General features: G+C 36.3%; 1 protein-coding gene and 1 long non-coding RNA gene across 14 annotated transcripts in view; both read left to right on the forward strand.

The window, feature by feature from the left end:
* Positions 1 to 23,910, forward strand: part of TCF12 (transcription factor 12) — a 396,860-nt gene that overhangs the window by 267,395 nt on the left and 105,555 nt on the right. For all 13 annotated transcript variants that reach the window (XM_040492789.1, XM_040492790.1, XM_040492788.1 and 10 more), the window contains one exon: positions 12,750 to 12,814. In XM_040492789.1, the coding sequence (XP_040348723.1) occupies positions 12,750 to 12,814 (65 nt within the window). The remainder of the gene's footprint in view (positions 1 to 12,749; positions 12,815 to 23,910) is intronic.
* Positions 2,965 to 8,337, forward strand: LOC121041759 (uncharacterized). The gene is made up of 2 exons (XR_005795838.1): positions 2,965 to 3,948; positions 4,198 to 8,337. It is a non-coding gene; the product is annotated as an uncharacterized LOC121041759 (long non-coding RNA).

The raw sequence follows: 23,910 nt of genomic DNA on the forward strand, positions 1-23,910 counted from the left end.
GCCTTTCCCCTCCCCCCGGTCTTCTGTTAAGTTTCTCAGGATCCACATGAGTGAAAACATATGGTAACTATCTTTCTCTGCCTGACTTATTTCACTTAGCATAATATCCTCCAGTTCCATCCACATTGCTACAAATGGCCAGATTTCATTCTTTCTCATTGCCAAGTAGTATTCCATTGTATATATAAACCACAATTTCTTTATCCATTCATCAGTTGGTGGACATTTAGGCTCTTTACATAGTTTAGCTATTGTTGAAAGTGCTGCTATATACATTGGGGTACAAGTGCCCCTGTGCATCAGCACTACTGTATTCCTTGGGTAAATTCCTAGCAGTGCTATTGTTGGGTCATAGGGTAGATCTGTTTTTAAAAAATTTTTTTTTAACGTTTATTTATTTTTGCATGAATGGGGGAGGGTCAGAGAGAGGGAGACACAGAATCCGAAACAGGCTCCAGGCTCTGAGCTGTCAGCACAGAGCCCGACGCGGGGCTCGAACTCACGGAGTGTGAGATCGTGACCTGAGCCGAAGTCGGCCGCTCAACCGACTGAGCCACCCAGGCGCCCCGGGTAGATCTCTTTTTAATTTTTTGAGAAACCTCCACACTGTTTTCCAGAGCAGCTGCACCAGTTTGCATTCCCACCAACAGTGCAAGAGTGTTCCCGTTTCTCCACATCCTCTCCAGCATCTGTGGTCTCCTTTAGCCACTCTGACCGGCATGAGGTGGTATCTCAGTATGGTTTTGATTTGAATAATAACTAATATCTAATTAGGCCTTATCTTGTGTTTTCCATTTTGTCTAAGCACTTTGTCAGTACATTTTTATCCTCACAAAAAACCAGTGAAGTGAAACTGTTACTATCCCATTTCACACTTGAGGCAACTAAAGTACAGTGAGGTTAGAGAATAATCTATTTCAATGACTTCATTAAAATACAAAATAAAATACTATTTGTCTGAAAGCCAATATTACTCCAGAATGGGAATTTAAACCTACTTAGTCTACATCCAGAGTCTCTGTTCATAATCACTTCCCCATACCTCCTCCCTAAATTATTACAGTTTTTTTTCTTTTCGTCAGTCTTTCTTCCTTCATTCCTCCCTTTCACAAATATTATATACAGCTCTTCTGTGACTTAAAATTGATTTGTATAGCCATTTATAATGAGTTGATATGTAAAATATTTATTTTGATTTATGCCTGACTCACAAATTAATTTGGATTATAAGGTCAGCCTTTACCTGCTTGAGGTCAGCCTTTACCTGCTTTCAAATTGCAAAGGTAGGATGGCAGTAAATTGCATGCAATACTGGAAGCTACTCAATGAAAACTGAGTGTGTTGGGGCACCTGGGTGGCTCCGTCGATTAAGCATCCAGCTCTTGATTCCAGCTAAGGTTATGATCTCACGATTCATGAGATAGAGCCCCACATCACATCTCCTGCTTGGGATATTCTCTCTGTCTCTGTCTCTCAAAATAAATAAACATTTTCAAAAAAGAAGAAAGGAAAACTGAATGTCTCCTATTTTGCCCTCAGTACCTATTATGTAGCAAGAATCATATGTAAATCTTAGCAGACCACAGAGGGAATTTAAGACTCCCTTTTGGCCATTTTCTCATGTGTTACAACAAAATAGAATCATCTCCTTTCATTTGCTCTGTATCTGTGTATTTTCTGTGGTGTGCAAAGTACTCACCTTTCTGCATTAGATAGGTGGAGGGTGTTGAGCTCCAGTGAGAAATTTTATTAACATTCAGAGCTTTTCTTAATCTAAATAAAATAAAGTCTTGGTAACCCTAAGTATACAGACTTCAGTTTGTCATATTCAACATACCGTATTCACAGTAAAATATCTCTAGGTGTGCAGGATGGTTTAGTGTTGATCTGGCTGTATTTCATGGACGCAAGACACAAAAAAACTTCCATGCTGTTCTGCCATCTTGGCTCCTCCAGTAAAATACCTCAATGTATTAAACAAATGTATGATAAACTGCTTATACACATCATTTTTTTAACTGTACATTATTCCAGAAGTCCCTTTTTAAAGTTTGTTTTTAAATTCCAGTTAACATTTCTTTTAAGTTTTTTTTTAATTCCAGTTAACATACAGTGTAATATTACTAGTTTCAGGTGTACAGTATAGTGATTAAAACTTGCATACATCTTGGTGCTCATCACAAGTGCACTCCTTTATCCCTATCACCTGTTAAACCCATTTCCTACCCACCCCCCTTTCTGGTAATCATCTATCAGTTTGTTCTCTATAGTTGAGAGTCTGTTCCTTGGCTTGCCTCTCTTCTCTCCCTACCTTTGCTCCTTTGTTTTCTTTCCTAAATTCCACATTTGCGTGAAATCATATGGTATTTGTCGTTCTCTGACTTATTTTGCTCAGCATAATACACTCTAGCTCCTTCCTTGCCATCACAAATGACAAGATTTTATGCTTTTTTAATGGCTGAGTAGGATTCCACTGTATATATATACCACTTCTTTATCCATTCATCAACCAATGGACACTTGGGTTGTTTCCATATTTTACTATTGTAGATAATGCTGCTATAAACATTGGGGTGCATGTATCCTTTTGAATTAGTATTTTTTTTTTAATTTTTTTTTCAACGTTTATTTATTTTTGGGACAGAGAGAGACAGAGCATGAACGGGGGAGGGGCAGAGAGAGAGGGAGATACAGAATCAGAAACAGGCTCCAGGCTCTGAGCCATCAGCCCAGAGCCTGACGCGGGGCTCGAACTCCCGGACCGCGAGATCGTGACCTGGCTGAAGTCGGACGCTTAACCGACTGCGCCACCCAGGCGCCCCTTGAATTAGTATTTTTGTATTCTCTGGGTAAATACCGAGTAATGCGATTGCTGGATTGTAGGGTAGTTCTATTTTTAGCTTTTTGAGGAACCTCCATACTGTTTTTCCACAGTGGCTGTCCAGTTTTCATTCCCACCAACAGTGCAAGAAGGTTTCCCTTTCTCCACATCCTCGCCAACATCTGTTGTTTCTTGTGTTGTTGAATTTACCCTTCCTGCAAAAATCTCTGTATTTTTTAGCAGTTTATCTTCTTCCTCCTACTACTCGTGGTTCACAGATCTACATTCTGTCAGAAGCAGAGTGCTTGATTAATAGCAAAATAGATGGGCATGCCAGTTTGATGGGATATTAAAACAGAAAGAGATATCCCAAATCAAATTTGCTCTACTCCACCCCATTCTCCAAGTGAAGAAACTGAGGCCTGGCGAGTTTAACAACTTACCTGTTTCAGACAGCTACTTCATAGCAGAGACAGGAATAGACCCTTCTGACTCTTCATTTCCATGCTTGTTTCATTTTACTACTCTGTTTCTGACTACATAGTTGGTGAATGGTAGCAGTTCCATTGATTAGTTCCTTTCTTTCTATTCCAGTTCTTGCTGTCAAGGGAAACTAGCCAATTAACAATCATTTATTATCCACTGTTTTAGAGCACAGTTTTCTTATACTGTCTGTGTCTCCATGTGGCTGTATGCCATAGATAGAGCCTTAGAGTAGAATCTGTCCCTGGCATGCAAACAAAACAAGTCTAGAATTCCAGACCAGTGTTCCTAAACAAGTGGCATCTGCCTTCTGGTCCCCAAGTGCCATAAAAAACAGACATTGACCTTGCGTGGTAAGGTCATGATTTAAATTAAACAGCCAAAATACAGAAAGTTGTGAGAAAAATCACAGGAATTAACAATGAGCTTAATATTCTGTTTATCATTGTATGATACAAGAAATTTCTGAGAGAAGCATCTGTATAAGGATTTGGTGGAAACAGTATGTCAGAATGAAGTATGATTACCAGGACCATTTTGAAAATATGCCCCCCTCTCTTTCCCCAGCCAAATTATTTGTTGATATGAGTTTAACCTGATTTTCTTTTTTTATTTTGGGAAAAGGGGAGTAGACTAAAATTAAGGTGTTGAGGGGCGCCTGGGTGGCGCAGTCGGTTAAGCGTCCGACTTCAGCCAGGTCAAGATCTCACGGTCCGTGAGTTCGAGCCCCGCATCGGGCTCTGGGCTGATGGCTCAGAGCCTGGAGCCTGTTTCCGATTCTGTGTCTCCCTCTCTCTCTGCCCCTCCCCCGTTCATGCTCTGTCTCTCTCTGTCCCAAAAATAAATAAACATTGAAAAAAAAATTAAAAAAAATAAAATAAAATAAAATTAAGGTGTTGAAATTTGGCTCAGTTTAGTCCTTAGAAAGTTGTAAAACCTCAAATGAATATTTTGAAATCCTTTTTTATTTAAGAATGGGATAAAAATTAAGATACAAAAGTTATTTGATTATTTTTAAAGAATATGCATTCACCATGTTTTATCATGAAATGCAGCCAAGGATGAAGAGATAATTCCTAGTTCTGTAATATTTCGGCTTGGTATAAAAATGAATTGAATTTGTTTCTAAGTTCTAAACAACATGTGGTTAGGGAAGTATGGAGACATTAAGTGAGAAAACACTTAAATTCTTAACCTAAGGAAAAGCAACAATGCAATACAGATGTAAATATGTGTTCAGGGACAATTTGAAAATATAATTATTGACTAAAATGTCTCAGAGAAGGGCCGTTTAGATTTTGAGCTACCTATAATGAATACCTTGTTATGTATTCCATATGTGGCAAAAGTGAACCATAAAATGACCCATAAAGTTTTGAAAGATTACTAAAATTGATCACAATCTTATTCTACTCTGTTTTTTCATTCCTAATTTCCAATCTACCTATCAACCACACTCCCTTATATTGAGTTATGCATTTTAATATTCTCTCTGGGCATTCTTAGGGCTGAAAGGCAAACATACTGTTTTGTGTAAACCTTCTCATCCTTGTCTATTTGTATATATTTACTGTGTGAATCTGATTTTTAGGAAGGCGTGGAGAACATAGAGGAAAATAGCTGGACTGGTGAATGTTTGCATCCTGGTCTACTTCATCTCCGGTTTTAGTCTCAAGAAGCCATTTCTAAAGCCTATTCAAATTACCCAGATATGACTGTATGCTCTTACCAAGGATAATGAGATACTGTATTGGTACCTTAGCAGTTCTTCAGGAATTTTTGATTGGGAACCTGCTTTCGGTTCTGATGCCTGTCACAGGAAGTTGGTGCAGAGTTAAGATTAAATAAGTGATGAGATAGAGGCTGGGTTAGAAAAGTGATTACAACTGGGAACTTGCTAATCACTGACCTCTATAGGGATCCTCTGGTTTATCACTAATCTCACTCACACTTGGCAGTTTCCTGTGCTGCTGCCTCATCATTCATAGCTGTGTGAGTAATTTGGCATGGAGTGAACAAGAGGAGGGCAGAGAGAGTCCGGCAGCTGTGCTTGTTGGCACTAGATATTTAAGTATCTTCAATGTAGCCAGCAGCGCACTTGGCACAAATGTTAGCCAATAATACTTAAACAAATGGTTGTGAAAGAAAATAGGCATTTATGTTAAACGCCTCTGTCTCTCTCTTTTCTTTTCTTTAAAAAAATAATCTGTTAGTTTGAGATCCTTTCTAGATTTTTTGTGTGTAAGTGTGAGCCGATTGCTACCCACATCAAGTCAGTAATACCAATAGTTAACATTGGCTTCGGTTCTTTGAGACAAGAATTTCCAAATACTTTATAAGCATTAATTAAACTGTGCAGGCCTGTGTGAGGTACATGTTACTGAGCTGATTTTCCTAAAAGAGTGAGTGGGGACGTTGATGTTAAATGACGTGTAACTTGCTTAGTTCACTCAGTACGAGAGAAGCAAGAGCCAAGAGATGAATCCAGTAACCAGAATCCTAAGTCTCTGCTCTGCTGTATACCAAATGGCATTACAGATTTCCCCACCTTGTAGGATAGTGTGTTTTTATGTTTCTCTGAGTGGTTGGTGTGATGGAAATTGTATGAAACTAGTGGTAGTGTTCTTCTAAAAAAGAAGAGGAAAAGCTTCTCCATCAGCAAAGAGGTTAGGTAAATAATGATTTTTCAAAGATACCTCAGCGGGGAGGAAGACAGTCTGCTCATAAAACTGTGATCATATTTAGATTTATGCCCAAATATTTAGATTGGCCTAAGTAGGGATTTCACATTGTTCCTCTGAAAACTAAATGTGGAAAAGTTCTCATGATTTATATGTAATAAAATATTTCAGTTTGAAACATCCAAGGATTCTTTTTCTAGGTTAAGCCTTTATCTTTTAAGAAAAATCTGTCTAATTCTGCCCACTTAAAATATAGCTGATGGGGTGAATTTGAATTTATGAGTGCAATTCAGTATGCCTTACAAAAATGAACATTGAAATAATACTGGCTTTCAGACACATAGGGAAACTGTTCTGATTTGTGCCATTAACTCATGAAGTCAATATTTCTTAAATAGTATCTATTCCTTAAAATTACTGAACTTCAGGTATTCACTAGACTGCTTCAGAAATAAATGCTGAGCCAGCTCTACCTTCCATAATATCTTTGTCCCTGGCCATTTCTCTATAAAAACGCTATTTTGAATTGGTAGGAATAGAGCATATAGGCCAGGATTGTATTACAGGGAAGGCTTCTACAGCCAGTAGATTGAGATCTGTAGGAGATCTTGCAGTTTTACTGTCATATCTCATACCTGTTACCAGATTCCTTCAATCACTCTTCGGCATTAGGAGTATTTCTAGTACGAAGAAGAATACAACTAGCAGTGGTACCAGCAATGTAAGTAAAGCATGTTTCACACTGCCTTGCACATAATAACTAGTCTGCAAATGCTGGTTCCTGTCACCTTGCCTGCAGTAATCTGAAGACTCTGAGAGTGAAAGAGAGTGGAAGAGTCCTTGACTGCTGTGCACCCTAAGGAGGGTTCAGTACAGCAGCCCGGGAGTTCTTGAGCCAAAGTTGGTCAACATAGAAATGTATGTCCCCCAGGAAGAAGTGTGCTTTTCCCCCCCACATACTCTGTCAGAGCATGTTGATGGAAGCAAGTGGGCCTCACTGCAGAAGTAATCATTTCAGAGCATAGCAGCTGGATCTCTCAGTCAGTTACATTCCCGGAAGTAGGAGCTTTGCAAGGTGCTTTTTCATGGCTACCACTGCAATTAAATTTTTTAATTGTTTTAAATATATACACAAAAATAAATCTCTACTTGGGCCCCAGCCTCCCGGGATGTTGTTACACACCTTCTGATCTTGTCCAACTTGTTCATTTTACAGACTAGGAAACTGAGACCCAGAAAAATGAAATGAGATCAGAATAAGTATTTTTCTAACAGGTATTTCAAATTAAGGAAAACATTAACTTATGCCCTTTGTGAGAACTAAAAAGAACAGCAGTTACTTGTGAGTGAAGGCAGCGTAAGTGACCATGTTCTGTACCCAAAACCAATCCTTGGAGTAGTTGGGTTTTGCTGCCAATCATTTTGGGGATGATTTTTCATCCATCCCTCTTTTCAGCAAGGATAGATAGTGCCAAATCATTTCATTGGTAGAGGCTGCTTAGAGGGCTAAATAGAGAAAAATTTCTGTACTATATTTGGGCCCCACCAATTGCTTACGTACATGAGCTGAATCTGGGAATTGTGTCCTGAACCTCCACTGAAGAACAGTGCAGTATAGTATTCTGTTAAGAATTTGGGGTCAGCCCTGTATTTAGGTTCTTTTGACTACTTAGTAATTCTGTGACCTTGGGCAAATTATTTCTCCTCATTAGTAAAATAGGGACTTAATAGTACCTGTCTCAGTGAGTTGGAAGGACTAAAGCCATCATTAGCTTTCATCTGGATTATTTCAGTACTTTTCTAAGTGTCTCCCTGCTTCCACTTGTTCCCCTACAGCTTGTTCTTCATAAGTAGCCATGATGATACTTTCAAGATGTAGATCATCTTTTCAGTAAACAGTTCTGAAGTCACTTGAATATCTCTGTGGAGAAAACATGTATCTTGACATGCCTCCACCACCAACAACATACACAAAAACCAAATTCAAGTTTAAATGTGAAAGATAAGCAGTAAAGCTTTTAGAAGAAAGCACAGAAAAATAAAAACAGATTTGTTACCTTGGAATAGGCAGAGATTTTTTAAACAGTACATATAAAAAAATGGACAAATTAGTCTACATTAAAATGAATTTTTGTTTATCCAAAGACACCATTAAGAGGACGAAAATATTTACATAGAGACAATAAAAGGTCTTGTATCAAAAATACTTGAGAAACTTCTACAAATCAGCAAGTAAATGACAATCCAGTAGGAAAAAGTAAACAAAATATTTGAATGACCATTTCATTATAAAATACCCAAACGTTCAGTAAACATGAACTCACTGTGATTTACTAGTAGTAACTTGGTTGCCAAAAGTGTCTCTTAAATCTTCCACAGCATTAATAAATAAACCCACAATAAAAGAGCTAATTATTCCCCAAATCTCTTTACTAGTAAGAACACCAGGAATATTCTATAATTTTCTGCACACTAGTAATTTTACTAATGGAAATTCTGTTTTCTGAGACTTCTTCCTTATAACAAGGTAAAGGAACGCATGTCTTTACTTTTATCCTCTTCCTAAGTCTCTTCACTAGGACCAGATAGTGTAATTTTGATTCCATCTTAGCATGATAGTTCTGCGAATATAAAAAGTACAGAGACTGCACTTCTTTCAGATTCTCTCCTCTCTAGGCTAACGTCTCAGGGTTTTTTTTAGCTGATCTGATGGTATGGATCCTTCACCATTCAAGGGAAATTAGATACATGCCAGTTACTAACAGTTCTTGAGCTGTGTTCAGTTGACATATATTAAAATTATCTACATACAGCTTTCATATATATTATTTAGCAGAAAACTGTAAAAACGGTAGCCAAAAGTTGTTATTTGTCAGACACCTGAGATAAAATAGAGATTAATCTTAATTCATGAAAATAGTTCTTAAAAAAAGTAATTTTGAAAGAATTAAAGATAAATGTCTTCTAAATCTCAGACTGAGAGTATGCATTATTCTATTTCAAGTGTAACCAAATTTCTAAGTCCCTCAGAAATAATTAGTTCCTAATAAATGAAAGGTGAAATAAAAATGTATTTACATTTCAAAATCTCATTTGAATAGGTTAAGTATCATTTTAAAAACAAGCTATCAGCCTTCCATCTCAGAAGAAACTTCTCTGTAATGGTTTTAGCTTATGTTAAATTAGTTTTCATTCTCTCTGATTTGAATATCCTTGTGAAAGGAAGAAGTTTAGGAATTTTAATAGGCACAGAAAAGTAGGTTTAAAGGCTTACATATTCTTAAATAATATAACAGGTAGCCTCCACACAGATAATTAAAATTATACTTGAAAACTGTACTTTATTAAAAGCAGAGCTAATATTAATCTCTTACTTTGTTTCCTTTTCTTCCCAACAGTTGGGGGGGGGGGGATCTAGTACCTTTGAAAGTAAAAATATAATAGACCTTAACTTGTTGTTGAGCTTTAAGTCTTTCTTAGTTGTTTAAATAGTATTTCAGAAAGAGGAATTTGTAAGGTAGGAAGGGCCTATTGAGTATTTCAGCCAATAATTAGTTGGTGGTATATTGTGGTAAAAGACAAGCATTGTTTTGTTTTTTTTAACTCTATGGTATTTGTTTAAAATGTTAATAAGTCAGGTCACCTGGGTGGCTCAGTCCTTTGAGCTTTGGCTCAGGTGATGATCTCTTGCCATTCATGAGTTCACATTGGGCTTGCTGCTGTCAGCCTACCAGTCAGTGCAGAGCCTACTCCAGATCCTCTGTCCCCCTCTCTCTGCCCCTCCCCCACTTGCACTCTCAAAAATAAATAATTAAAATGTTAATATAGTCTCCCATTTCTGTTCTGCCAAGTATATGGTACATGGTTTGTTTTCAAAAGCAGTGTTTTCTTGGGGTGGCTCAGTTGGTTTCAGCTCAGGTCATGATCTCACACTTTATGGATTCAAGCCCTGCATTGGGCTTCTTGCTGACAGTGTGGAGCCTGCTTGGGATTCTCTCTGTTTCTGCCCCTCCCCTACCCATGCTCTCTCTTTTTTAAAATAAATAAATGAACTTTTTAAAAAATGGTATGTACTGAGAATGATTTTTATTATCTCATAAATGTGTTTATTTGATTAATAAAGTAATACCTCCAAACCAAAAATGTGTGCTGTTCTTTACTTTACCTCATAATCTCTCTGCCAGTCATTCTGAGTAGGCATTTCCCTTCAGTCTCTGCCATGTTCTTGGTCCAGCAGGGTTTCTGATCCATTTTGATGAGACACAGGAATGGTGTGTGTGTCACAGTTGCAAAAGTACAATCTTTTTGTGGTTTTGTAAGATCAGATTCCAAGAGTAGAAGAGTAGAGTCCAAAAGCCCTGTGTATCATCTGGACTCCTACAAGCGGTCTTGCTTGTAAAGGATAGGTCCTCAGAGAGTTAACAGTTTTTTTTTTCCATTTTATTCCATATGTATATTTTGCAAATTAAAGCACTTTATGTAGAACATATTGCTTTATGGTGAGACTATGAGACAAATAGACTACATTAATTAACCTTTTCTCATAAATCTGCATTTTTATGTGTTAGCATTACTTCACCTGAAATATGTGCTTCATCACTAATAGCCAGTAAGTGCTTTTTAAGACATGTGCTATAATGTCTAATGGGCTCTGAAATTATACTCTGAGTTATTACTGTATTTTCTAATAACTAGCTTTGTTATTACAAGGATTATTTTCTATATCTAACAGGTCAGTACATACTAAATTTAGAGTTGTATGATTTTACATCATTTGGCCAGTGTGGCATGTATATGGCAATGAAATTAATCAGATATTAGTACATATGTCTTAAAGTTTTTTTTAAATTATGTGCACCATATCAGTAAATAATTTTGAGCATCCCATCTATGTATGGAGTTTTTAAATTAATAAACTATACATTTTTATATAATGACAAGCTAATAACTCTGTAGTATACAATTATGAGGAAGTTCATATAACCTCAGTAATTTCATTTGTTTTTGAGAGAGAGGGTGCAAGCGGGGGAGGGGCAGAGAGAGAGAGAGAGTGAGAGAGAAAGAGAAGATCCCAAGCAGGCTCTGCCCACTGATAGCAGAGAGCCTGATGTGGTGCTCAAACTCATGAACCGTGAGATCATGACCTGAGCCAAAATCAGATGCTTAACCGACTGAGCACCCAGGCACCCCTAGCTTTAGTAATTTAAAAAATTTTGGAAAACTGGTCAGATTTAGTTATATTGTTACTGTTTTTACTTTGGAATGGAGAAAAACAATTAGCTCTGCCATTGTCATTGTTTATTTGTATCTCCATCTTTGATACTAACATCAAAGTGTGATCCTTAGAGAAATCTTTTTTTTTAAGATTTTTATTCTTATTTTTTTAAAGTTTATTTTTGAGAGAGACAGCACACGAGTGGGGGAGGGGCAGAGAGCAAGTGAGAGAGTGAGTGTGTGTGAGAGAGAGAGAGAGAGAGAGAGAGAGAGAATCCCAGGCAGGCTCCTCACTGCCACTGCAGACCCCGGTGCAGGGCTTGAACCCAGAAACCACGAGATCATGTCCTGAGCCAAAGTCAAATGCTTAACTGACCAAGCCACCCAGATGCCCCCTTACGGAAATCTGTTTAAGCAACATGTCTGTGAGAGACTCTTTAGTTAAAATCTGTAATATTTGTAAATTTACTGTATTGAACATAAACTCTGGTGTATTGAAAAGCAAGTAAGAACTTCTTTCAGTATCAGTACTGCCTACTCTTCCTCTAGAACCAGTGCATACCACTTCTAACACTTAACCATCCAACTTTTGAACTATAGAGTCTCAGAAGGAATTTGTACACATTTCTGTAAAGAGTATAAATTGGCATGATGACATTAGATAATAGTAAGGCAACACCTGTAAAGTTGAAAGTGTGCATTCTTTAATCCAGCAGCTCCACTTCTCCGTGTCTATCCTAGAGAAAGTCTTATGTGTACATATGCACATGTGCAAGGCTATTTGTTTTACCATCCTGATAGCAAAAAAGCTAAATCTCTTTCTCAGTAGGGGAATAGATTAACTGTGGTTATGTTTGCATAATAGGACATTTTATAGCAGTAAAAAGGAATAAACCAGGTGTCTATTTTCCGCGTGTATCTTAAGAGCATACTATTGCGTGGAAATGCAGATTTCAAAAGGAATAGATACTATATAATCCCATCTTTAAATGTATTAAAGATACACACAAAATAAATGTTTTAAATATAGACAGTAACATATATTGTTTGAGTACATAAATATGTTAACAGTTTCAAAATATGCAGGGGGGGTGGGGGATCATATACACTAACCTTTTGATGACGGTTACCTTGGGGTCTGAGTTAAGATTTGAACTGTGTCTACACTGTTTCAATTTCTGAGAAAGAAGAGGAGGAGAGATGTTCACTGTGAAGCAAATATGGGAAAAACGTTATTCTCTCTACCAAGTACACGGATCATACTGTTGGCTATATAGATGTCTATTCTTTTCCATTTTTTTGAGTATTTTTTCAGTGTTTCACAGCAGAAAGTATTCAATAAAATACATGCTATTTTACAAAAATCAGAATTTGTTAAACTGGAATGATAGTAAGCTTTTTAAATTTTATTTATTGGATTTTGTCTTCTTGTTTCTGATTTGTTCTCTGTACTTCCAAATCACAGTATAGTTACTATGAATGGTCTAGAAGTTGAATTGCTTGTCAATAAGTGAGGATTTTTGTATACAGTTATATTTTTTGTTTCATAGGAAAAACGTCAGAGAGAGGCTCATTTTCCCTGTACAGCAGAGACACCGGATTACCAGGCTGTCAAGTAAGTTTAATAAATACAAAAGTCAGATCATTTTTAACACACAAATAAGAACTTTAATAGAAGAGGTAGAAATTTATCTGATTTATTTCACTATTATACCTTTAATTTGTGACTAAATGTGCTAAGATTTTAGTAACTAAATATATTTTCTTCTCCCTCCACTTAAAATGGTTTCTGTTCTCCAGTTCACTACACTGTCTTTCTCTATCATCAAAGATTTTCACACTCACCTCCATTTTAAGTGGAAGCAAAGCAAGTTATCCTCCTACCGTTTTACAAAATGCTTATCACTTCTGAAAATGAATTTGCATATTTCCTCATAAAAAGAACAGAGTTACTGACATAATTATGTGAAGAACCTACGTTGGCTCTGTGTAGCTTTTCTATCCTGTAATGTTAAACTTATTGTTCTGAGTATTTTCATTTCAGTCCTATACTCTAACCAATTCTTTAAGCTTCCAAAAGTTTCTTTGACTTGGAAATGTTGTTTCAACTCTTCACATTCCTTTAGCATATTGCATTTTTACTAATGGCCATCTTCTCTGCTTCCCTGCCCCCCCCCCCATCTTTAGAGAGAATCCTGAATACTTAATTCACCTGTACATTACCATCAGGATCAAGCTAAAAAGAAAAGAAAGGAAAGGCAGAATGTAGGAAATTTGTTTTCTGCTGTTCACATGCCTTTCATGAGTTCCACCCTAATTTCAGACATGGGCATATGAGCCAGTTTTAACTCTCATTCTAACAATACTTTCCCATTTAATACATACCACATAATTGTGCCATTCAGATTCAGAAGACCTAGGTTGAAATCCCATCGTTAGAAGTTATTGACCTATAGTCCTAAGACAGGTCTTTTAACCTTAAATCCTATCTCTGAGTTGATTTCCTCATTTGAGAAACAGAATTAGCATTTTGCTTCCACCTACTTTGTAGGTCTCTGAAGGTTAAATTCCATGTACTTGTGAAAGCATTTAATAAAACAAATGCACATTTAACAATTTTTCTGTTCATATAACCTACAAAACAAAGCTATTTTGGTGGTTTTTTTTTAATTTTTGTATTATTTATTCAAGTCATTATATTCACTGTCCCATCAGAAAAGATCATTATTGGGGCGCCTGGGTGGCTCAGTCTGTTGGGCGTCTGACTTTGGCTCAGGTCATGATCTCACAGTCCGTGAGTTTGAGCCCCGCATCAGGCTCTGTGCTGACAGCTCGGAGCCGGGACCCTGCTTCGGATTCTGTGTCTCCTCTCACCGTCCCACCCCAACTTGTGCTCTGTCTCTCAAAAATAAATAAATGTAAAAAACAAATTTTTTTTTAAGGAAAAGGTCATTATTGCTCTTCCTTGAAATGTGCCTTATTAAATCTCTTGTAGTTCTCACTTGGCTTTGGGAAGTGAGAGAAGATCCTTAGCACAACCCTATTGCAAGCCGGGTAACTCATAACCCCAGTGATTCTTTCCTCCTTTATCCTCACTAATCTCTGTATATAGATTGGAAAGTGTATGTGTGAGGAGGGAGCATGCATGTAAGAGTGCACATGGATAAATGCTAGAGCACAGAATTAGTTGAAACAGTGCCCAGTAGTGGCTAAGCCAGCTAGAAGACTTTACTATACTATGGTGACTTGCATTGATTTTCTTTGGTATGTTAAATCATCCTTGCATTCCTGAGATAAACTTTACAAAAGCTATTTTGAATCCTTAATATTTTTAAGAGACCAAAAGGTTTGAGAGCCATGGGTCTAATGTTAGCACTATTGCTAAACCTAAGGTAAAAAAATGATTCTAAACTCTTTGAAACTACAGCTGTATCTAATAAATCAGTTAATGCTTACACTAAATGAGTTTCCACTTACATTTTTTATACTCCCTTTGCAAAGGTAGTGGTATTTAGTTAGGATTAGTGGTAAGCTGTATTTATATAATTCTCCAATTTTGCAAAGATGAATCTTAACAGTTTTTCCAAAGATGAATATGTTTATACCAGATTTAATTCCTTTTTTTCACAGTTTCTATTTTTATTTTAATTCCATTATAGTTAACATACAGAGTTATATTAGCTTCAGGTATACAACACCAGATTTAATTCTCATATCAGAAAACATTTACTTTAAACCTAGATGCATAACACTGTAATAACATTTGCTACCATTTACTGAGAACTAGCTGAGCCAGGAATTGAATTAAACATCATATTTGGGTCACCTGGGTGGCTCAGTCAGTTGAGCATCTGATTCTTGGTGTTGGCTCAGGTCATGATCCCAGGGTCATGAGATCAAGCCCCACATTGGGCTCTGTGCTAAGCATGGAGCCTGCTTAGAATTCTCTCTCTCCCTCTGCCCCTCTACCCCGCTCTCCTAAACAAAATTAAAATGAAAAAAAAAAAAACTTTGAACATTATCATGTTTAATCCTTTTAACAACACCTGTTTTTCAGACTGAAAAATGGATGTTCTCCAGAGGTTTTAAGTAATTTGCTCAAAACTGTGCACCTAGCAAGTGGTAAACCTTCTAAACACACAGTTGATGCTGTTACAGTCTCAGATTCCTAGTCTGTGCCCTTACTACTCTTTCACTTAATTTGTTTGACCAAGGAGGGATCTGGGAATTAATATTTTAAGCAAGTGCTAATTCACATGGACTGGGGATTATACTTTGAGAAACCCAGTTCTCTATATGCCAAATATAAACATATAGAGAGTATAAAAAAAGGAAGAAGCTATAAGATTACTGCTTAACAATTTTTTATTGCATTTTGGAGATATCAGGCAGACCTATGGAAAAGAGAAACAAGTTTACTGGAATGTATGAAATGTAAAATAGCAATATTGCTATGTACAAGAAATTTAAAGATATTCAAGTGAGGGAAAGATTTGTTGGTAAAGAATGCACAGAAGCAATGTATGAACCACAAAGAGGAAGCCCAAAATTCAACAGAGAGGAGAGATTTTACTGCAGCAAAAACATCAGTGAAGACAGGAGGGCTCTTAAAACAAGTGAAAGAATTCCTTGCTGTGAAAGGAACAATACTTTGCTATTTATTACTGTTACTTAGCTCTGCCTATGTTGCAGTTGCTAGACAAAATTATAATGGATGGCACCAGCTGATCTGAGGCCTAAATAGTAAACTTAGGATATTCAAGAGTTAAAAAATATCTGTCACTACTATTCAAAGAAAAACCTATATCCCAAACAGTATTTGTTATCATGGGTCAAAGAAAACAAAAATACAGTAAAACATTGGCTGTCATTTTGTCTTGCCTATTCACAAGTAACATAAAAATCTTAACCATGCAATGATAATAGAAGGAAATGTAAACAGTGACTGGAAAATTATATCCAAACACCACTTTGAAACCATTTTTCTTCAGCATATTCCCCTAGGAAACATTTAACTCTGCTATTAATGTACATAAAATGCTGCTGACATTCTGCAAAATTCAGTCTAATTTAATAATGCCTGATGGGCCTTGCTTCATGTTAAGATGATGTAATAATATGTTGCTAAATGAGTCTCCTCATATTACCTTCATGGCAGTCCCATAACTGATGAGCCATTAAAAAGAAACTGGTGTAGCCGTTTTACTGGAAACAATGATAGATCATTCTGCAATCGAATTTTTTTAATTGATTCAACACAGAACATAGAAGCCAACATCTTTTTTAACAATAAGGATAATTCTTCACCATGATATGAAAAATCCTTTTATCATCACAACAGTTTTTCACTAATGTGAACAAACATGTATCCAAGTAGTTTGTATAAGTTTTTCTTCAAAGTTCAAACCTAAAAGAGGCAGGGTCTTGGTTTTATCCAAGAAGATTTAAGTTTCATCAATGTTCAGGTATCACATGCCTGAGAAAATGGCAGCTTTAAAAACACAGCATTTAGTTATTTGGAAATTTACCCTTACCATTTGCTTCTTAACCATCCTCTTTTTTCATTATCACCAGTGTCATTATATACAGCTATTTGATAATGATAAAATTATAAAAGAGTCAATGCATCAGGAAGATATGACAATGATAAAGGTGTATACCTAATTACAGAGCTTTAAAATAAGTGAAACAAAATTTGATAGAATTAAAGAGAAATAAACAAATTCAAAATTAGAGTTAATGGTTTGAATACCTATATTTCTCAGTAACTGACAAAGTACACAAAAACTTAGTTCACTTGGTGTCAACTACTTTGACCTCATTGATATTTATAAAACTCTGTTCCCAACAATTGAAGAATCTAAATGCCTTTCTAGGGTACATGTGATATTTAACAGGATTGAACCATGTGCTGATCTGTAAAACTATAGATTGGTAATTTTTGAAAGTAATACAGTATATTATCTGACCAGAAGTAATTAAATTATGTTAGTAAGATACTTAGAGAAACATCAAATATTTTGAAATTAACCTATGTCTAAATAATCTGTGGTTTGAAAAATCACAAGGGAATTTAGAAACTATTTCTAACTAATTATAATGAAATATGATATAACAAAATGTGTTGGTACAGCTAAAACTGCCTACAAAAAAAAGTATAGCTTTAGATGCTTGTATTCAAAAAGATCTGTAGTGTACAACCTGAGTTTCTGCCTAGGAAGCTAGAAAAACAAGCACAAAGTAAGTAGTAGGGGGAAATAATACTAAAAAGAGCAAAAATTGATGTAATATTACAAAAATAATAGAAAAAATAACAAAGCCAGAATTTGGTTATTTGAAAAGATCCATAAAATTAGTAACTCCTAGCTAAGCTGATTAAGATAAAATGGGAGAGGGAAGAAAGGGAAAGAACACAATTTACCAATATTTGGAATGGAAAGGAGGTTATCATTGTAAACTATGTATACATGAAAAACATAATAAAGAAATATTGTGAATAACTTAATTCAGTACATTTGACAACTTAGGTGAAATAAATTTGGAGAAATACTTACAAAAGGGACAAGATGAAACAAAGTCTGAATAACCCTGTATCTGTTAATGAAAATAAGTTCTTCTCCAAAACCCACAAAGAGTGATGAGCGCTGGGTGTCATATGGAAGTGTTGAATCACAGTATGGAACAGTAGAGTTCCATCACTACTCTATATGGAAAACCCAAACTTGTTAGTGTTAGTTCAACACTAACAAGTGTTGAATCACTGTTAGTATTGTATGCCAAAACTAACATAACGCTATGTGTTAACTATACTGGAATTAAAGTAAAATAAAATATAAAAAAAGAGGGGGATGTAAAAGTTGTTTGTAAGAGAGAAAAAAAAAACCCACAAAGAAAGCTTGAAGGTCATGGTTTCATTGGTGAATTCTTTCAAATGCACAGGGAAAAATATAATACTAACCTTATACAAACTATTTTAGGAAACAGAAGGAGGGAACACTTTACAGCTCATTTTATGAAGTGAATAATAAAACCGCACATGTAATGTTTGGCTTAACATTTGAAAATTAGTTTCGTTTGACACATTAACAGAATGAAGGAGAAAAACAATGTGATTGTTTCCATAGATGTAGAATAGTTATTCAGTAAAAATGAAATGTTCATGATAAAACCTCACAACAAACTAAGCATAGAAAGCAGCTTCCTCACTTTGATAAAAGGTATACATGAATGATTTATATCTAACAGCATACTTAATAGTGAAAGACTATATATCCCTCTACCTCCCACTCCCCTTCCCGTCAAGTTAGGAAGAAGGTAAGAACTTCCATTTTCCTGACCTAAATTTTATGTCCTGGCCAGTGTAATAAGGCAATTAAAAACAACAACAACAAAAAAGACAATTTGAAAGAATAAGCTGCATTTGCAGATGACATGTTTGTGTACATGAGAAGTCCAGTGGAATCCTCAAGGAAACTTGTAGAACTAATAATCCTTTACCTTTGTCACAGGATACAAAGTCAATCTAAAAACATAATTATATTTCTACATACTACCAATGAACAGTTAGAAAATGAAACTAACCAAAAAGTACTATCTATATCAAAAAAGCATAAAATACTGAGAGATATACTTAAGAGATTATAAGACTTCAACAATGCAAACTGTAAAATATTGCTAGGAGAAATCAAAGAGGATCTAAATAAATAGATATGCCATGTTCATGAATTGGAAGACTCATTATCATTTAGATGTCAGTCCCAGGCTTTTTTTTTTAGACATTGACAAAATTATTTAAAAGTTCATTTGGAAAGTCTTAGGATTGAAAGAAACAAAAAAAATCTTGAAAAAGAAAAGAAGAGGGTCTTGGTACCTGACTTCAAGACTTACTATTTTAAGCAACACTAATCAAGGCAGTGTAGTATTCATATAAAGATTGACAGATCATGAACAGAATAAAGTCCAGAAAGCGACCCATACCTTCTATGGCAGATGATGTTTGATATGAGCACCCAGCAACTTAAAAAAAAAAAAAAAAATCTCTTTAACATATGGGTGCTGGAACAACTGAATTACCAGTATGAGAAGGAAAAAAAAAACTTCAATCCTTATCTTACACCATATACAGACAAATTTGAGATAGATCATGGACTTAAATATGAAAGCTAAAATAATAAAGCTGCTAGGGAAAAAAATAGATGAATATCTTTGCTGCTTACAAAACAAATTTCATAGGGAACACATAAGCATAAAACATGAAAGAAAAACTGATGAATTGAACTTACTCAAAATTAAAAACTTACACTTATCTGATACTCTATATGGAAAACCCAAAAGATCCACCAAAAAACTGCTAGAAATGATCCATGAATTCAGCAAAGTCGCAGGATATAAAATCAAAGCACAGAAATCAGTTGCATTCCTACACACCAATAATAAAACAACAGAAAGAGAAATCAAGGAATCAACCCCATTTACAATTGCACCAAACCATAAAATACCTAGGAATAAATCTAACCAAAGAGGTGAAAAATCTATACATTGAAAACTATAGAAAGCTTATGAAAGAAATTGAAGAAGACACAAAAAAAAATGGAAAAAGATTCCATGCTCCTAGATAGGAAGAACAAATACTGTTAAAATGTCAATACTAACCAAAGGAATCTACATATTTAGTGCAATCCCTATCAAAATAACACCAGCATTTTTCACAGAGCTGGAAAAAACAAACCTAAAATTTGTATGAACCAGAAAAGACCCCAAATAGCCAAGGCAATCTTGAAAAAGAAAACCAAAGTTGGAGGCATCACAATCCCAGACTTTAAGCTATATTACAAAGCTTTAATCATCAAGAGAGTATGGTACTGGCACAAAAACAGACATTCTGATCAATGGAACAGAATAGAGAACCCAGAAATGGACCCACAAACATATGGCCAACTAATCGTTGACAAAGCAGATAAGAATATCCAATGGAATAAGGACAGTCTCTTCAGCAAGTGGTGCTGGGAAAACTGGACAGCGACATGCAGATAAATGAACCTGGACCACTTTCTTACACCATACACAAAAATAAACTCAAAATGGATGAAAGTCCTAAATGTAAGACAGGAAGCCATCAAAAACTTCTTTGACCTTGGCCGCAGCAACTTCTAACTCAGCAGGTCTTTGGAGGCAAGGGAAACAAAAGCAAAAATGAACTATTGGGGCCTCATCAAAAGAGCTTCTGCACAGCAAAGGAAACAATCAGCAAAACTAAAAGGCAACCAACAGAATGGGAGAAGATATTTGCAATTGACATATCAGATAAAGTGTTAGTATCCAAAATCTGTAAACAATTTATCAAACTCAACATTCAAAAAATGAATAATCCAGTGAAGAAATGGGCAAAAGACATAAATAGACACTTCTCCAAAGAAGATATCCATGTGACCAACCAACACATGAAAAAATGCTCCACATCGCTCATCATCAGGGAAATACAAATCAAAACCACAATGAGATACCTCACACCTGTCAGAATCACTAACATTAACAACTCAGGCAACTACAGATGCTGGCGAGGATGCGGAGAAAGAGGATCTCTTTTGCACTGCTGGTGGGAATGCAAACTGTTGCAACCACTCTGGAAAACAGTATGAGGGTTCCTCAAAAAATTAAAAATAGAACTACCCTATGACCCAGCAATTGCATTTCTAGGGTTTATCCAAGGGATACAGGTATGCTGTTTTGAAGGGGCACATGCACCCTAATGTTTATAGCAGTGCGTGCTATCAACAACAGCCAAAGTATGGAAAGAGCCCAAATGTCCATCGATGGATGAATGGATAAAGATGTGGTAAATATATGCAATGGAGTATTACTAGGCAATTAAAAAGAATCAAATCTTGCCATTTGCAACTATGTGGATGGAACTAGAGGGTATTATGCTAAGCAAAAGTAGTCTGAGAAAGACAAATATCATATGACTTCACTCACATGAGGACTTTAAGATAGAAAACAGATGAACATAAGGGAAGAGAAGAAAAAAATAATATAAAAACAGGGAGGGGGACGAAACATAAGAGATTCTTAAATATGGAGAATAGAGGGTTGCTGGAGGGGTTTTGGGAGAGGGGATGAGCTAAATGGGTTAGGGGCATTAAGGAATCTACTCCTGAAATCATTGTTACATTATATGCTAACTAACTTGGATGTAAATTAAAAAACACAACAGTAGCAACAACAAAAACAGCAGCATCTTAAACTCACCAAGTTATGCACATTAAGTATGTATAGATTTTTGGGGCGCCTGGGTGGCTCAGTCGGTTAAGCGTCCGACTTCGGCTCAGGTCATGATCTCACAGTCTGTGGGTTCGAGCCCCGCGTCAGGCTCTGTGCTGACCGCTCAGAGCCTGGAGCCTGCTTCTGATTCTGTGTCTCCCTCTCTCTCTGCCCCTCCCCTGCTCATGCTCTCTCTCTGTCGCAAAAATAAATAAAAACATTAAAAAAATTTTTTTTAAATAAATATGTATAGATTTTTGTATGTCAATCATTCGTCAATAAAGTGGTTTAAAAAAAAAAAACTTACACTCATCAAGAAAATGAAAAGAGGAGCCACAGATGGGGAGAAGGTATTTGCAACACCTGTCTGACAAATACAATGATCTCTGACAACTCAATAATAAAAAGCAACCCATTTTTTTAAAATAAGCAAAACACTTGAGCAGACACTTCACATAAGAAGATATACAAATGGGTAATCAATACATTTAAAAAGTTTCACATTATGGGGGCGCCTGGGTGGCGCAGTCGGTTAAGCGTCCGACTTCAACCAGGTCACGATCTCGCGGTCCGTGAGTTCGAGCCCCGCGTCAGGCTCTGGGCTGATGGCTCAGAGCCTGGAGCCTGTTTCCGATTCTGTGTTTCCCTCTCTCTCTGCCCCTCCCCCGTTCATGCTCTGTCTCTCTCTGTCCCAAAAATAAATAAACGTTGAAAAAAAAAATTTTTGAAAAAGTTTCACATTATGAGCTATTAGGCCCATGAAAATTAAAACCAGAGTTACGTATTAGTATAGGGCTAACCAGAATACCTAAATTAAAAAGATGATACATTGCTAGTGGGATTGTAAAATGGTTACAATGACTTTAAAAAACTGGCAGTTACTTAGAAAGTTAAATATGTATCTGCCCCATGACTCAGCTGTTTTACTCTGAGGTATTTATCCAAGATAAGTGAAAACATTGTTCACAAAAAGCTTTCTTCTCAAAAATGTTCCTGACACTTTCATTCATTATAGCCTAAAACTGGAAACTCAGATATTCATCAGCAGGAGAATGGATAAATGACCTATATTATGTTTATACACTGAATGTCATTCAGCAGTAAAATGGAATGATCTAATGATGCCACTAATGTCATACTGAGTGAAACAGGCCAAAATCTCAAAAATACTGTATGGCTCCATTTATATGAATTAATAGGCAAAACTATCCTGTATTGATAGAAGTGAAATCAGTGGTTGCCAATAGGAGGAGGGTTCTTCTGTAAAGGGACCCTATCTCTAAGGTGATAAAAATGTTTTATATGCATTCATCAAAACTGATGGAGTAGTTCACTTAAGATCTGAACATTTTATTATATGTATGTAACAGCTTAGTTTTTAAAAGATAAAATGAAAAGGAATGCCATTTACAGTAGCATTCAAGAAATGGATAGGAATTCTGAGGAATAAATTTTAACAAAAGACCTGTAAAAACCTCAACACTGGTAAAAATTATACTACTAACCATTGCTTAAAGAAATTTAAAGAGACCCCAGAAAATCAGAGATGTACTATGTTTATGAATAGGAAGACTATATTTTGAAAATGTCATTTCTGGAGCCTGGGTGGCTCAGTCAGTTAAGTGTCTGACTCTTGGTTTCGGCTCAGGTCATGGTTTCACGATTTCTGAGTTCGAGCCCCACATCAGGCTCTGTGCTGACAGCAGAGAGCCTGCCTGAGATTTTCTCTGCTCTTTCTCTCTCTGAAAATAAATTTCAAAACTTAAAAATTTTTTTTTCTTAATTTAAAAAAGAAAAAGGAAAATGTCATTTTTTCCCAACTTGATCTATAGATTAAATATAATCCTAGTTATAACCTCACTAGGATTTGGGGGGGGGGGCGGGGGGATGGGGGGCTGCTGAATTTACCAGCGGATTTTTAAAATCTTTGGAAGGCGAGGGTGGTGATGTCTGGGTGGCTTCATCAGTTAAAGCCTCTGACTCTTGATTTCAGCCCAGGTCATGATCTCATGGTATGTGAAATCAGGCTTTGTGCCAACAGCCCAGAGCCTGCTTTGGATTCTTTCTCTCCCTCTTTCTCCGACTGTCCCCTGCTTGTACTTGCATGTACTCTCTCCCTCTTTCTCTCTCTCAAAAATAATTAAAAATTATTTAAAAACCCTCTTAGGAGTAATTGGGTGGCTCAGTCATTTAAGGTCCAACTTTGGCCCAGGTCATGATAACACAGTCCTTGAGTTCAAGCCCCACATCAGTCTCTGTGCTGACAGCTCAGAGCCTAGAGCCTGCTTCAGATTCTGTGTCTCCCCCTCTCTTTGCCCCTCCCCCATTCACGTGCGCACGTGTTCCCCCCCTCAAAAAAAGGAAAAAAAAAATTTAAAAACCCTGTTAAAATAAATAAGTAAAAGTAAAAATTTCTTTGGAAATACAAAGAACGTAGGAATACCCAATGCA

This window comes from Herpailurus yagouaroundi, unplaced genomic scaffold (assembly GCF_014898765.1).
Source record: "Herpailurus yagouaroundi ecotype Mexico unplaced genomic scaffold, PumYag 184, whole genome shotgun sequence".
NCBI classification, from domain to species: Eukaryota; Metazoa; Chordata; class Mammalia; order Carnivora; family Felidae; genus Herpailurus; species Herpailurus yagouaroundi.